Source organism: Mytilus californianus, unplaced genomic scaffold, assembly GCF_021869535.1.
Source record: "Mytilus californianus isolate M0D057914Y unplaced genomic scaffold, xbMytCali1.0.p SCAF_8, whole genome shotgun sequence".
NCBI classification, from domain to species: domain Eukaryota; kingdom Metazoa; phylum Mollusca; class Bivalvia; order Mytilida; family Mytilidae; genus Mytilus; species Mytilus californianus.
In genome coordinates this window covers 74,147,943-74,164,183 of record NW_026262734.1, presented here as the reverse complement: position 1 = coordinate 74,164,183, position 16,241 = coordinate 74,147,943, and the positions used below count along the sequence as shown (strand labels likewise).

The 16,241-nt window shown below is 31.3% G+C and overlaps 1 protein-coding gene across 2 annotated transcripts in view; it reads right to left on the bottom strand.

Annotated features, from left to right (window-relative positions):
• LOC127712437 (trichoplein keratin filament-binding protein-like) overlaps nucleotides 1-16,241 on the bottom strand; it is a 55,152-nt gene that overhangs the window by 30,820 nt on the left and 8,091 nt on the right. For both annotated transcript variants that reach the window (XM_052218879.1, XM_052218880.1), the window contains exons 3-7: nucleotides 12,402-12,510; nucleotides 10,642-10,743; nucleotides 8,509-8,565; nucleotides 6,632-6,700; nucleotides 2,062-2,235 (exon numbers count right to left, since the gene is read on the bottom strand). In XM_052218879.1, coding sequence (XP_052074839.1) covers nucleotides 2,062-2,235; nucleotides 6,632-6,700; nucleotides 8,509-8,565; nucleotides 10,642-10,743; nucleotides 12,402-12,510 — 511 coding nt within the window. The remainder of the gene's footprint in view (nucleotides 1-2,061; nucleotides 2,236-6,631; nucleotides 6,701-8,508; nucleotides 8,566-10,641; nucleotides 10,744-12,401; nucleotides 12,511-16,241) is intronic.

The window sequence follows — 16,241 nt, the reverse complement described above, 5'->3', positions numbered from 1 at the left end:
TTATTTCTATAATGAACAGGAATCACAGCATAAATGAACTTGTAACAACTATTTCACTGCAATTTACTTATTTGTGTACAAATCCTTGTTGGAACCACTCTGATGACTGTATATATTGTAAATTAATCAAGAATAGATCTCGTTTACTTTCGATTTTTAAAAGAAATGATACCGGGAAGTGACAAGACGATAATAAATTCAGAATGAATGCGGATTCGTCTACAGCTTGGTTTCATGCTTACGAAAAAGGCAGGAAATTATCATTTTTTAAATTAATTTGCTTAGTAAGAAATACATTTGATTCGATCGTTTACTTTGATACTAAATGATTTCGTATTTTACGTTTTAGTGTAAAATTCATAAGATACTTTCATGCATGCCCAGTACATATTAAAGAAAGCACCTGACTGACTCTTGAAAATATTTCTGAACACTATAATTGAAATTGTCGAAACTTTTTGATGAAAAGTTATTTAGAATATGAAGAAAATACGTTCATATGACGAAACTACGACAAACGAACTGCAAATTGTGATCGTTTGAGAAATATTGAAATTAAAGCGAACTGTCCGGGGGAAAACAATTCTGTTCAAATGACGAAACTGCGATAAACAAACTGCAAATTGTAATCGTTTGTGAAATATTGAAATTGAAATGCCGACTGACTTAACTTTACTGGGAAAAATTAAAAAAAATAATTATGATGGCCATGGTCAATTATGAGGTTTATTAATTAACTGATTAGTGACCCATCCGATGGCGTTAAGCAGATAACCTGTAATCACAACTTATAACACCTGCTGAGGGTCATAAACTTGAAGACTGGTAGAATTATAGTATTTTCATGCAAAAAACTAACATTTTGCAAAAAATATAATCTATGAACAGCTACTGTGATAAACCTATTGACCCCCAAATGAATAGGGGACTTACCAATCTCAAGGGGCATTATCAACTTAAATAAGTTGGACATATTGTGCAAAAAGATAACATCTGGCAACATAAATTTTGCCTGAATTTCAGAGTATAAGAGCTGCTGTGACTTCAACCTTTAACCTATTGACCAAAAATCAATAGAGTCTTTCCCTTACCACAAAGCATTATCAAGCACAGTCTGCTAAGGTATTGCTAATGGCTTAAAAGATTTTGTCTAGAAATCTAGACACCATCCTTTGAAACTAGACTGAAAATATTCTACTGGACATCATAGCCAATTGTCAACAGATTTGTCCTTCTTAAATGGACATTTTCAAAACCCTTTATTTCTTTTATTTGTAATTAAAACTGATTTAAATGATTTTAATGTGTGTGATGCACATTAAAGTAATAAGCCATTCCATGTAAAAATGTATGCTCCAGATTAAAATTTTCAGTGCCAAAGGAATTGCACAATAAATATTTCACCACTTCTATAATCTATATGAAATAAATGGAGAATGTGTCTATGGGCCACAGATGCCCCTGCTTGTAAATATGCATGAGTCAACTTCCACATACAGATGCAGGATTCACATAGTTAAGACCATTTTGAGATTGTAAGCATTGTGTATAAGTTTCATAACATTTGGTTGAGGCAAACTAAAAGTTAGAGAACGGAAACGACAGATTTAGCAAATTGTCCATTTTAAAAAGGGGTATGACTTAAGATCAGTAAAAGTGACGACACCCAATTTCAAACTTGATCTGTGTTTGTGGTAATAAGCATTGTGTATAAGTTTCATAACATTTGGCTGAGGCAAACTAAAGTTAGAGAACGGAAACGAAAAATTCAGCAATTTTTATGTTTATAAAGAGGCATAACTCATGAACGTTAAAAGTGACACCACCCAATTTCGAACTTGATCTGTGTTTTGTGGTAATAAGCATTGTGTATAAGTATTATAACATTTTGTTGAGGCAAACTAAAATTAGAGAATGGAAACCAATTTTGGCGATGTAAGGGACGGAAGGAAAAGGGTAACACTTAATGCTCCCTCTGCGACAGCGGGGGCATAAAAACAAAGACCATATATTTCTTCCAAATAAGAAAGGAGAAAAATATTATATAAAAACATAGTTTACCTCATGTTCTCTTTCCTTTAATTCAAACATTTGTTCTTGTACAATATCTTTTATCCTTATTTCTTCCCTCAATTTTTCTTCTTCTTTCTGTCTTTCTAACACTAAAGCTTGTAACCTCTCCTCCTCCATTTGTCTTTCAAACTTTTCCTTTTCTCTTCTCTCTTGATCTAATTTCTAAAATTAATAGATGTTTGTTCTTTATAAATACACCTGTTTATTATTGAAACTACTTCATATAAAGTCATCAGGTTTAACAGAGTCTCACTTGATGGTCAAGACAAATGTAATAGTATACATTAACAATTGCTTCAAATGTTCAACCAATTTACACAATGGCATCAACATGGGAATATCAATGTTTTGAAATTCTGTAAAAAACAAGAATGTGTCCACAGTACACGGATGCCCCACTCGCACTATCATCTTCTATGTTCAGTGGACCGTGAAATTGGGGTCAAAACTCTAATTTGGCATTAAAATTAGAAAGATCATATCATAAGGAACATGTGTACTAAGTTTCAAGTTGAACTTCATCAAAAACTACCTTGACCAAAAACTTTAACCTGAAGCAGGACAGATGGATGGACGGACGGATGGACAAACGAACGGACGCACAGACCAGAAAACATAATGCCCCTACTACTATCGTAGGTGTGGCATAAAAAGAAAAGACCCCAAAATTGTGTCTGTACTTTTAACTGTTGTCAAACCTTATAAATCTATTGACTCTAATGGAAGAAAACTATCTGTTTTTGTTTAGATAGATATAAATGACATCAGCAGTTCACAACAGTTTTTGCTAAATATACTTTTGATTGCTATTCTTTCAATATTCTTCAGTTCATTTCTAATAGGGTCAAATGTAAAACTAAGTGAAACACAAGTGAACATATGGATTAATTGGTGGATGGATGAATGACAAATATCAAGCAGTAAATATTATATGCATATTGAAGTGATAACATGTTGATTACATATGACTATATCCTGCTTTTAGTGAAGATAACCCACCCAATCTGGACACTGGGCTCAACCAATCTTAGCTGTTAATCTTAAATAATACATTTTTTGTGGGAAATAGCAAGTACAAGACTTAGTTTAAAAGTCTTTGGTTTAATCAGAATTTATTTTGATGGGTATCAATTTTTGTGGACTGAGGAAAAACTTGTATTTTCCTGGTTTTGCCAAAGTCTATACATACAAGCCTATAGAAAATTTATATTTTGTTGAATATTTAAATTTGTTGTTCAACTATACACAGGGATTTATTTTCTGTTTTGCAGCAAACATAAGTTTAAACAGCTACATGGCTTTACTTGACAACTTGGGAATCAAACATATTGTTAATTATAAACTTCTGTTACATCACCGTTTATGTATATAGGTATATGTATTTCACATAGCCAGAAATGTATAATAATGATTCCTGTTGACTTACTCAACTTGTTTAAATATATTTTAAAATCTTTGTCCTAAAAATTTGGTTTATTTTCCAAAATATTCATCTATGAAAAATTAATTTCGAAAATGAAAAGATGTCATGTTTCTAAACACATACAAAAATTATATATTATAAATTCAATGAAATATCTTTACAATTTAATTTTTTTAAACACTAAAATGATATACGTATAGTTTTGATATACACAAGGTTTATATCATCATAATACAACTTTTAATTCACATTACCCAATGATGAAAGAGAAAGCAAATATACAAAAAATATTTCAGAAACAAATTTGGTTAATATATTTTCTAAGAATTATAATACAGTTCTAATCATATTTCATATGCAGGTGAAACACAATAACAGTGACATTTACAATTGGTCTTTGTTATGTAAGCTCTACAGCTAACTTAAATACAGAAGGATGACAGTTTTCTGTTTTTAATATTTGACATTAAATCTTTTAACCTCCTTTAAAATTTTAAGATTCTTTCTTGAATAGTTTTTTAACACCAGAGAGATTAGTGGTCCAAAAATGGTCATTTTCAGACGTTATGCAGTTGCACTTCAAACTTTACATCATTTTTACCTTCAAAATCTTTTGAATTGTAAGTGTAATGTTCTTTTCTCATGTTATCCTTTACAGATTATTAATTGGCGTTTAAATCGATTCCAACTTTGCGAAAATCAGAGCTAATTTAGTAATTTAGCATGCAGAATTGTAAAAGTGGTGCTTTGTTATACATTTTTCCAATTTATTAAGTGTTGATCATTTATGGCCCTGAAAATAAAATTAATTGCAAGATTTTTCATTAAAAATGTATTTCAATATACTCATATATAACAATACTAAAATAAAATACAGTTATATAAATGTAATGATTCATATAGAATATTTTTGAAATTTTCAAAATAGAAAAAAATATTTTTCAAAAAAAGTGTAGTGTCCATAACCAGCTATTTATTCTCATAGAAAGAATAGAACAGTAAACAATAAGCTATTTTTCTTTATAGATTTGACACCTAACACTAACATAATAACAAAATTTTGCACCTTCTTATTAAAATTTAGTCAGTATAAATGAAAATATGGTTACGGACACTACAAAAATGATGTAGTGTCTGTAACCATGATATAAATATTTTTATTTCATCAAAGAAAGGCTGAATTTCTAGATTCTTTTATGTCTGCTTTGCTGTATCATCATTATCGTTTGATTTAAAATTTTAAAAAATGATGAAAACAGTTAACTGCTTAAAATATTTGAGCTGATAGTAAGCCTTGACGTACTAATTTGAAACCAGAAAATCTTATTGTAAAACCCCCATTTTGGAATCAGTTTGTCATAAACTCAAAAGATGAGTTCTTTTGTAATGTTGGGTTAAGAAAAATCATCTTCACGATTATTTCTGTGGTTTTTAAATCTTCAGAAGATTTTTGTAGTGTCCGTATCCCAGGGATATTTTAATGTCTGTTGCAAAATTTTTTTTTTTTATCATTTTTTCAAAATTTAAGGTTTTTCTTCCTCCAATTGATTTCCACCATGTACACTAGCATGTAGATTTGTTAAATATCTGTACTTGACATTAGTACAATGTATATGACATATAAAATACACTTAAAAGTTAATTTAATGAACTCAAGTATATTTGAAGGTAAAGTATGCTTTATTTTTGTTTTATCTACAATTCTGGTAGTGTGTAATGCTCGAAAAATATTTATTTCATGAAATGCTGTAGAAATTACTGTCCTTTTATCCACAAAAAGTATGTAATTGTTGGCAGTGTGTAGTCTCCGTAACCATCAGCATTTCTTTTTTTCTGATTAACTAAAAAAATGTAAATTTTATCATTCCTTTAAGTGCATAGAATCTACTTTGTTTAGATATGTTAAAGGTTTTACTTCAGATTTGAAATCATATACTTGGTCCCATCCATGTCAACATGTCATGTTTGTTTACATAGGAATTAACTTTAATATATATGGGTATATTTATTTACAATCAATTGTCATTCTGTTGTTAAAAAATGTAAACAATAAAAAGAAAATACACAAATTTAATATGTTACCTATGAAAAGTTATTCATATTGAGTAAATTATAAAACATAAGATCAATGTAGTGTCTGTAACTCAAATAACTTACTGAGTTCATTTTAAATACCATTTATGTAAGGAATACATTTTCTTCTGTGATTTATATTCCCATGAATAGTAGGTCAACCCTTAATAGTTTTGATAATGATAAAGTTAAATTTTTTTCCTGTGATTTTTTTGTTTGGTATTTTGTTAATTGTATTGGAATTATTATTGTACAAAAAAGAATTGGGATAGTTCATTAAAGACATAAATTTCCAGAGGTTAATTTTACAAGTAGTGTCCGTAACCAGCCCATACCAAGTAGAATATAAAACATTTCTCATTGTTTTTTCCACGAACCAAATGAGTTTTACAAATTTAAAGAATTACTTATTCAGGATCACATTTTTTTTCTATTATGTTGACCTTTGTTTTTGACCTCGAGTGCAACCTAATTGTTCCTTTTATTGTGTTTTACCTGATGATGAGCCATTTTTACTGTACTGACATGCAGTATATTAAAACTCAATAAAAGTTTACACCTTTCTACTGTACTGACATGCAGTATACTAAAACTCAATAAAAGTCTACACCTTTCTACTGTACTGACATGCAGTATACTAAAACTCAATAAAAGTCTACACCTTTCTACTGTACTGACATGCAGTATACTAAAACTCAATAAAAGTCTACACCTTTCTACTGTACTGACATGCAGTATACTAAAACTCAATAAAAGTCTACACCTTTCTCATATTTTTATTTTTATGGTGTAAAGAATAATGTTGTTATCGTGTTAAGGATTGTTGATGAACAGTGGTGAAAATAAATGGGCACATGTTGCCTAGTTGGAACCAAGTAACATATTATGATCAAAAATATTGTAGTTGCATAAAAAGCGGTACACCAAAAATCTCGATACTCATTTTAGAAAAAAAAAAATTTGGGACGTTACCAACCCTGAGTACTAAACATTCCAAAACTACTTGATCAAAACATAATGTCTGTAAGTGACAATGTATAGTTATAAAGATACTTAAAATACCTGTTCTTTTTCTTCTACTTGTCCACTCCATTTACCAACCACATGATCTTTTAACTGCTCTGACTCAATCTGTTGAGGAGTAAGTGAATTAATCAGAACACTTCATAGCTCAATTGCAAAGCCAGTCTTGTTTCCTTGGTTTATATTCATTTTCATTTCATAATTCTACTTGATGCTCACTAGAACATGAAGAGTTTTATGTACTGTAAATTCAGAAATGAATGCATGGATCTATCATTGTGAATCACATTTGTAAAGGCTGATTAAGGTTCAGTGGCAAGGTTAACAGGCATATTCAGGAACATACCATGTTATGTCAAATTGAAATACCCAGATTTGTTCTAGACTGACACTCTGAGCAAACAATTTACATTGCTAACTCACAAGAACTGCAGACCCTTCTTGAGCACATGAGTTCACCCGTGTTTTGGTGAGATTTGTGTAGCTCAATTTTTAGTTTTCTGTGTTGTGTTCTGTGGACTTATTTGTCTTTATGTAATTTTTTCAATTTTTTAGCCCTGATGCTGTTTGTGTTTTTTTCTATTCTTATGCTGTTAAAAGTACTAAACATCGAAAAAGGACATATGAAGTTGACACATCTGTCAACAGACAGAGCAACAGGCATGATATACTAACTATTTCAGTCAAAATGTTGTTTTTTTTCTTCTTCCAATAGTCTAATGATTTTAAATACTTACTGGCCTCACAAAAACATGTACTAAACATTTCAATTATATTTTATGTCGAAACTTCATAAACCTGTTAGGAGTGTTGTTTCTAATTTTTTAATTTTCTTGATAGGTAGTATTCAACCAACAGCTGTGGTTACCATTAAGGTCCTAAGTGAGTTTCCAGTAGAAAAGAGCACATTTCGACGCTGCTTTTCTAATTACTTGCCATCTTTTTAAAAAAGTTTATTGTCATCCTGTTGGTGGCTTGACTGTACAATGTTTTATTTTGTGCTTTACTTGTAAAGGGGAGGGATGCTCACTTTTAATGGATTTGGGCAAGTAAAAAATAAGGCCTAGTTGAAATTTATCTAATCCTTTATTGTAGTACGTTCGTTGTTGGTGTAACACTTTAATCCTTATGGTATAAGAAATATGTCTGCTACTATTGTAACAAATTATTGATCAAATGTTGTCAATAGTTTGTGACAGGAAGTAAAAATAAACCTTTATGTGCTACTTTTAGAGATAAATGGGGTTGAAATTTTAGACATTTACTCAAAATTTCAGGTTCTTGGACAGACATAACTAACTTTTCTTGTTTCAAAAGATAAGCACAAGCAGACTTTTGTAAAAGCATTTGGAATGTCTTCTTCACATAACTATGCTTTAAACTTTTGTAACAAATCTTTGAAAATAATTCATTTTTATCAAATTTTTTTTCATAATTTTAGAAAAACCGACATTTTTTGCTGTATATCTATTTCATTTAAAAAAAAACAATAGTGATTTGTTCATAAAATTTGGTACAAATTATCTTCATACATAATCAAGCCAAATATCATTTTTAAAAAGAGGGGTCCATGTTCTCGTTTTCAAGGTGATTGTTAAAATCAATCGAAATCCATCTTTTCCGGATATGTCACAGTTTGACACCTCGAAAAATAACATTTTACTTTAGCAACCTCATTACCTCCACTGTAACTGTATCTTATGTCCTTAATTATTTTATGTTTGTAAATCTATTTTTTGGGGAGAAACAGGGAGTTGCTGGTTGGTTTAGTCTGTTGTAATGTGCAATATTTGGATTATATTTCTACTGTGGGGATTGGATTATTTGAAATGTAATTGAAATTTGAGAAAGACAACACTCAACTATCAGATTTTACAAAGAAGACATCTTTTAAATGCTATCTTATTGTTTCATACCTTTCTTAAGTCTGGATTATTCAGTTTCCAATACTCATATAATTTTTCTTCTGCCAACTGTAATGTAAAATCAATACAGGATAGTAGAGAAACAATGAGTTAACAATCTATAGCTTAGTGGATCATAGACTCTTACTATCTCATCCAAGATGGGATGCAAGAGAAAACACTATAAGGCTATCAAGTGGCCTTGACATTGATATTAATGAGATTTCATTTTCTTGTCATCATCTATCATTACACATAAATTTGAAAGGCAAATCTATGGAGCCAAGATTTTTCCATAATGCTATCAGACAACCTTGACCATCAAGTCTTCAGGATAAATAGTTGTACCAAGATTGGTGCTTTAGTTGTAAATGTATGGTGCTCAGAAAGTGTTACAAGTATACAAACATAACAATTTCTAAAATTCTTAAACTTTGAAAGATATGTGTCAGCAGGACACCATTTTTGATCACACTATCAAATGTCTATGTTCGGTGAACCTTGAAATATAGGTCAGTATAGTAATTTAAGAAATAATTCATGGCAGCCGTAGATTTGTTTTCATTTAACCATGGGTTGGGCATTTATATTCGATTATTTTACCCTGAGCGTTAGCGACGGCTGCCATGAATTATTTCGATTCTAATAGGACAAATTCAGTAATTTTGTTAACCGTGAAAGCCCTATACATACGATATTGTTTTGGCTGTTCCGTTTTACCCAATTTTGATAATATTAGTAATATTATATAATTCAATGATTATTTTTTTTTAATCGCATTTTTCACTTACGATATATATTTTCTTCCAATGTAATCTTATTAATTCTGAGGCGTACAAGAAGCTTTAAAATGCCCTGTATTTACATTTGATTTTTTGTTTATGAAAACATACTTGTGACGTCACCTTGCCATGCCAAGACAATAACATCATTTCGCGGAATTTTCGTTTTATGAAATTTTACCATGAAAAATAAATTGAAATGGACTGATTTGTTTATTTTGCTGTAGAATAGAGATAAATATATTGTATCTGAATCTTGGCCTACGTAAACTTGGGGTTTTGATGTAGAAAATTGAGAATATCTGGTAGTATAAATAAGTTGGTCGTAACGCGGAACAGCCGTTTTTGTGTATTACTGCGTTTGCGCTAAAGGTAGATATATTGTGATTATACTGGTTGACGATAAAAGGACGTCATATTAGAATTTAAAATATTTGAAAAGTTCAACTCACAATTAAACCTATTTAGTTGTTGATTTTACCACATCTTGATGGTAAACTACCTTTAAATCTAACCTGAGAATGTACTGGTTGCACACTATCACATTTCTATGATCAGTGAACCATGCAATTAGAGTCAAAACCTTAATCTGACATATAATTTAAAAAGTTAAAAAAACTTGTGTACTACTGTATATTCAGAAATTTTTGTGATGCTTTTATAATTGTAAAAAAAATTGACTGGTTACATTTCAGAAAAAAAAAAAAAAAATCATTTTTAATTTTGATAGTATTATTTGTAATACAGCATTTCCTGAAATTGTAATAATTTATTCCACATTTAGTGCATGCAAAATTTTTGAATTTACATTTAGTTTAAAGTTGATATGACCTCAACTTCTTCGAAACTTCAACGTGATACTTACGGCCAAAAGGAATATCAGACACACAAAATAATGGAAGGATGCACAAGACCATAAAAAACATAACGCCATTCCTACTATAATAGGTTGGGGTAAAAATATCTACTGTTACATAGAGTTGTGACTTAGGTCAGATGAAATTTACTACATGATAATGGTATTGACATAGCTATAGATAACCACATAAGATCAGGGAGATAAGATATAATTTGATTCAACAACATTATGCAATAGTGAAAGACATTTTCTCGCTGTGTTGAAAACCCATTGGTTGCATTTGGCTGTTTTTTGCTCTTTGGTCGGGTTGTTGTCTCTTTGACATATTCCCCATTTCCATTTTCAATTTTATTAATTCTAGAATTAACCAACTGTTAATAACAGAAATTTGCACTACTTGACTTTTCAATTAAGCTTTAGGAAATTCATTGCATAGGAAGTTAATAAAAATACAACAAACAAAATGTGTTAGTAAAACTAAAATGATTGATAAGCTTGTAAAACCTGTTTTCGTTTTTCTTCCCTTGCACTTCGCAAACTATCTGTTCTTTCTTTCATGTCTTCCAGTCGACTATAATTATCCCTTGAAAGACCTTTAAGTTCTGCCTGTAAGAAAATAATTTATTAACATAACCTTTATGCATGGTTTGTTATAACTGTGTAAAATGTTATACTCTTATTTTCAATCTGAATGAAATAATTCCTTATAATGTTTTATACAGTGTAAAATAAATATGAATGACTGTTGACTCTGACATGTTTATATTCCTCGTCACATGCAACCACACACAACATAAACAAGTGAATTAAATATGTTTTGTTTTTATTTGTCCAGATGAATTTATAGTTTGCCATACAATAACCAATATGTACCATATGTTTTCTATTTATGTTATTTTCACAAAAATATTTGTATGAATAATTTATTATTCACTGGAAAGTATGGCAAGCCCTTGATAAAAAAATGCTTCCTTTTGTCCAATGCTATATAGGGATTGTACTTTACATTGCACTGCTTGCATTGTTTAATTTTTTTTTATCATTTCTGTTTAAAATGTATTGTTTTAACTGAAGTATGATCATATTAACTGCATCCCTCTAAATAATTTGAAATATCGCCAAATAGAAATCTTTCATAGTACAAATGTTCATGGAACACGTAAACCATTACAAGAAAATCCAATGAATCAATTTCACCAATGAATGTGTGAGCTATCTAACAGTTCAAGCAGGGCTTTAAACAGGTTTCAATGTTGCAGTCAAATATCTAAAAGTACCAGGAGAAATTTAGGTGCACTTGTACTTGTTAGGACTGGAGGTATAGATCAGCTTAGGCCCCCGTTGGGAGTAGGGCAGAGCTCTTGTTGTGGAACAAGGGAGAAACTTGACATTGTTTTGCTGTTTCTCAGGCAAAGAAATAGTTCAAATTTGCTGGTAAATTAAGTTACAATCCATATAAACTAATAGAAAAACAAAGGATATGGGGTATCCATCCATGACACAAAATCAGCACATGCACAGCAAAAATACACAAAAAGCAAAGGAACAGCGCTTTATTGCTGTTCTTCATCTCAAAGTCACAGTGAAGCCTTCAACACAGAGCAAAAAAACTCTCACCTCATTGCAAGTTTAAGATGGCCCATAGCACCGGTTTGAGCGGACTAATTCTTTTCCAAAATAATTTGGATAGACTTTGTAAGGTGCAACACCACCAAATCGGGCACGGTCAAAAAAGAACATGCTGGAAAGTAGTACATATTTAAAAACAAAATAGTTCCTACACATAGGTGTAAATATAAAACTATGTAGAATATATTTTAGTAATTAAGGTATCAGATGAAAGGTGAAGCTGGTGATCCTTGTAGAACACATATTGACTGATAATTTTGGATAATACAAAAATGTATGAATGAATTCAAAAATTGAGGGCATATATTGCCTGTTTCTCAGATATGAAGTACCTGGTTTGGTGTATCCAAAATTCTGGTAACCAGTACAGTCTGATGTATAATCAGTATATTGATCCCGCCCACATAAAATGTTTGGAAGTGAAAATTGGTTCTTTAAATAAATTTATTCTCAAAGCTTTTTGATTTAACAATATAGTAAGAATGCAGTCTTCATTGCAAAGAAATTGACAGTTTTCTCATTGGTAATCATACCACATCTCCTAATTTAATATGCCATAATTGATAAGCCTAATAATAAAAAAAACAGGACACCTGAAAACCTCTAAATACTTATGGAGACAATGTAAAACAGACCTCCCATCTATTTCTTTCTTCTCTTAACATCTGTCCTAACTTTAATCTCCTTTTCTTTAACCTTTCTGTCTTCTCATCTTTGTCCTGTATAGCTTTGTATTTGTCCATGCTGGAAAATGATATACTTTAATAAATAAATTTGATGTATTTACTGTCTTCTGATTGGTTAAAAGTATTACCTTTATTTTCAATGTTGTCAATTTTTATGGCGACACGCCCATTTTGACGCATCTTCGCTAGCCAAGGGTTACGATACACTTCCCTCCGCTCCACCCTTGGCAGATTAAGCCAACATTTGTGATAACAATGTTGCGCCATCTATCGGTAGATTAAAGTCACACCCATTCCGAATACATTATTCTTGACCAATGATAGCACTTGAACTCTTCAATTTTGGAGGTAAAAACACGGTAGCGTCTAGATTCTACACACTTGGTAAAGCAGGAAACGAAAATATACGTTGACATTCATGCGTTTGTGCAAGAAACATACACAGGAACTTCTATTAGTTGATTAAAAACATTCGAATTGTCACTAAATATAGTCGTATGTTTAGGGATGTAAAGACTTGTTGCACAATAAGCATGTGGCCATTGTTTACATACACTTTCTACATTTACACATGATCATGTTATAGGCGCTTTTTGATTGGATGCAGCGAGTTTCGACTGCAACCAATGAAAATCATTACCTTGTGTCTCCGAAATTCTATCTTAATCTGCAAAGGGTGGAGAGGAGGGAAGTAGATCATAACCCTTGGCTAGCGAAGATGACTTTGACGTTGTGTATTCATACGCCAACATGTGTGTACGTTGTTATTGTTAATATAAATAATATATTTAAAAAGCTCTTTGAGCCTTATTTTTGATAGAAATTTATTTATAATGAATGACAATAATTTATTTTGAATTTATTGAACCATAAAATTAATTTTTGACTCTTCACATTTTACATAATCCGCGAAAGCGAAGCTGATTATGTAAAATGTGAAAAGTCAAAAATTAATTTTATGGTTCAATAAATTCAAAATAAATAATAGCCATTCATTAAATAATTATTTTGAATAGATTAGTCAGTAAGACAAACATTACAAAGGAGCAACAGTAGCACTGTCCTCAACAGAAATGTATATTAATGCAACCATGTGTAGAATATAGCTCATATCATGACCAAAGTAAACATTAGAGGCATCTTCCATGGAACTCAACACTTCATCATGGAGTGCTGCATCAATGTGCCAAATACCAAAGCATAATTCAAAGGATAAAAAAAATATTTTTCAAACACCAAAATGTGAAAAAAATTAGTATTTTGTCATTGAAGTCACATGAAGATCATAAAATTGAGAATGGAAATGGGGAATGTGTCAAAGAGACAACAACCCGACCACAGAACAGACAACAGCAGAAGGCCACCAACAGGTCTTCAATGCAGCGAGAAATTCCCGCACCCGGAGGCGTCCTTCAGCTGGCCCCTAAACAAATATATATACTAGTTCAGTGATAATGAACGCCATACTAAACTCCAAATTGTACACAAGAAACTAAAATTAAAAATAATACAAGACTAACAAAGGCTAGAGGCTCCTGACTTGGGACAGGCGCAAAAATGCGGCGGGGTTTAACATGTTTATGAGATCTCAACCCTCCCCCTATACCTCTAGCCAATGTAGAAAAGTAAACGCATAACAATACGCACATTAAAATTCAGTTCAAGAGAAGTCCGAGTCTGATGTCAGAAGATGTAACCAAAGAAAATAAACAAAATGACAATAATACATAAATAACAACAGACTACTAGCAGTTAACTGACATGCCAGCTCCAGACTTCAATTAAACTGATTGAAAGATTATGTCTTCATCATATGAATATCAGGCACAATCCTTCCCGTTAGGGGTTTAGTATCATACCATCATAACATATATGAGAAGAACATAACCCGTGTCATGCCAACAACTGGTTTTTAAATAAATGTGTTTAGTGCCGATGCAAAGACCCTATAAGTGAATCAATATTAACGCCAAAATATGCAATCTTTAATGACCTGACAACAGTATCGTAACTATATCCCTTCTTAATAAGTCTATTTAAAGGTTTTGTTAGTTTCAGAGGTGAATACTGACATTTTTGTGCTTTATAAAGAATATTTCCATAAAAAATTGGATGTGAAATACCTGAACGTATAAGAAGTCTGCATGTTGAGCTATATTTACGAATGATGTCCTTATACCGATGATAAAATTTAGTAAATGTTTTGACTAGTTTGTGATATCGAAAACCCTGGTGTAATAATTTTTCAGTAATTCATAAATTTCTCTCGTTAAAATCTAAAACATTGTTACATACACGAGCGAATCGTACAAGTTGAGATATATAAACACCGTAAGATGGTGACAAGTGATAATATACATGACACACTGTCTTATGGTAATACACTTCTATGTTACATCTAAAATTTATAAAAATCGAAAAGGAGCTCACGTCAATAGATATAAACAATTCACCAAAGTTTCATGAAAACTGCTCAAAGCATTTTTGAGTTATTGTCTGAAAACTGGGAAATCCTCCTTTTTTAATGAATAAACACAATAACTCGGAAATGTAAAATCTAAAATTTATAAAAACCAAAAAGGGAACTCACGTCAATCATTGTCAATAGATATATACAATTCACGAAAGTTTCATGCAAATTGGTTAAAGTGTTTTTGAGTTATTGTCCGACATGTTGACAACGGACGGACAATGGTATACCATAATACGTCCCGTAAACAGGCGTATAAAAATTGACCAAAATTATACATGTACAATGAGTGTTTTTAAGGTTCGTCATAACAAATGGACAATAAACTGCTTCGCCGAGCGCAGCTGGATACGACAGCAGAGGTCCAACCCTGAACGGTTGGGGCAAAAATGGACACAATATTCAAGCTTGATACAGGTCTGATTTTGGATTGTAATTAAATATTTGACACATAATAGGTTTCTGACACAGAATAAATGTAGTCAAAGAACTTGAAATTAATTGTATGATTTGAATTTATATTCAATTGAAGATTTCTTGCTGTTGTGCAATACACTGTGCTGTTGCGCAATACTTAGTAAATCTGTTTTCAGACTATATACAAAGAATTAGCAAAATAAATTGTGACCCCCAATTGAAAAAAAATTTCTTAAATCTTGAGGAAAAAAAATTGACCCTCCCAAAATTATTTTTTTTAACCCCTTCCAAAAAAAATAATATTTGAAAAGAATTTTCTTTTGAGGAAAAAAATTGCCCCCCTCCCCAAAAATTTTTGTTTCCCCCCCTTCCAAAAAAATTTATTTTGAAGAAATTTTCTTTTTGTAAAATGTGGTACAAATTAAGAGACATCCATACACTTAAACACAAGTTATTGTCTGAAAACTAGAAAAATGCTTGTTTTAGACCCTTATTGGCCCCTAATTCCTGAACAAAAAGCGTACTTTTTTTACCAAAAAGCTCAATAAAAATTCATAGAGATCCATACACTTAAACTAAAGTTATTGTTCGGAAACCAAATGTCTACGGACGACGCTGACACCGACGACAATGTGATACCAATATACGCAAAAATTGCTGTAGTTATACCTAACAATTTACTCTCAGTACCTGTAGACAAACCAGTGCAGTTGGAAAAGTTTTAAGGCCTAGAACCCACTAGATATATATAAGTTTAATGCATTTTGTGTTTCAGAAAGATAAAATCTTTGTTTGGATTTTGATGGGTATATTTTTTCTTCTCGTTTGATGAATGTTTTCTACCGAAGTCTTTCAGATGGACGGAGGGAATGACAGAATGATGGATAGAGACAAGCGGTTAC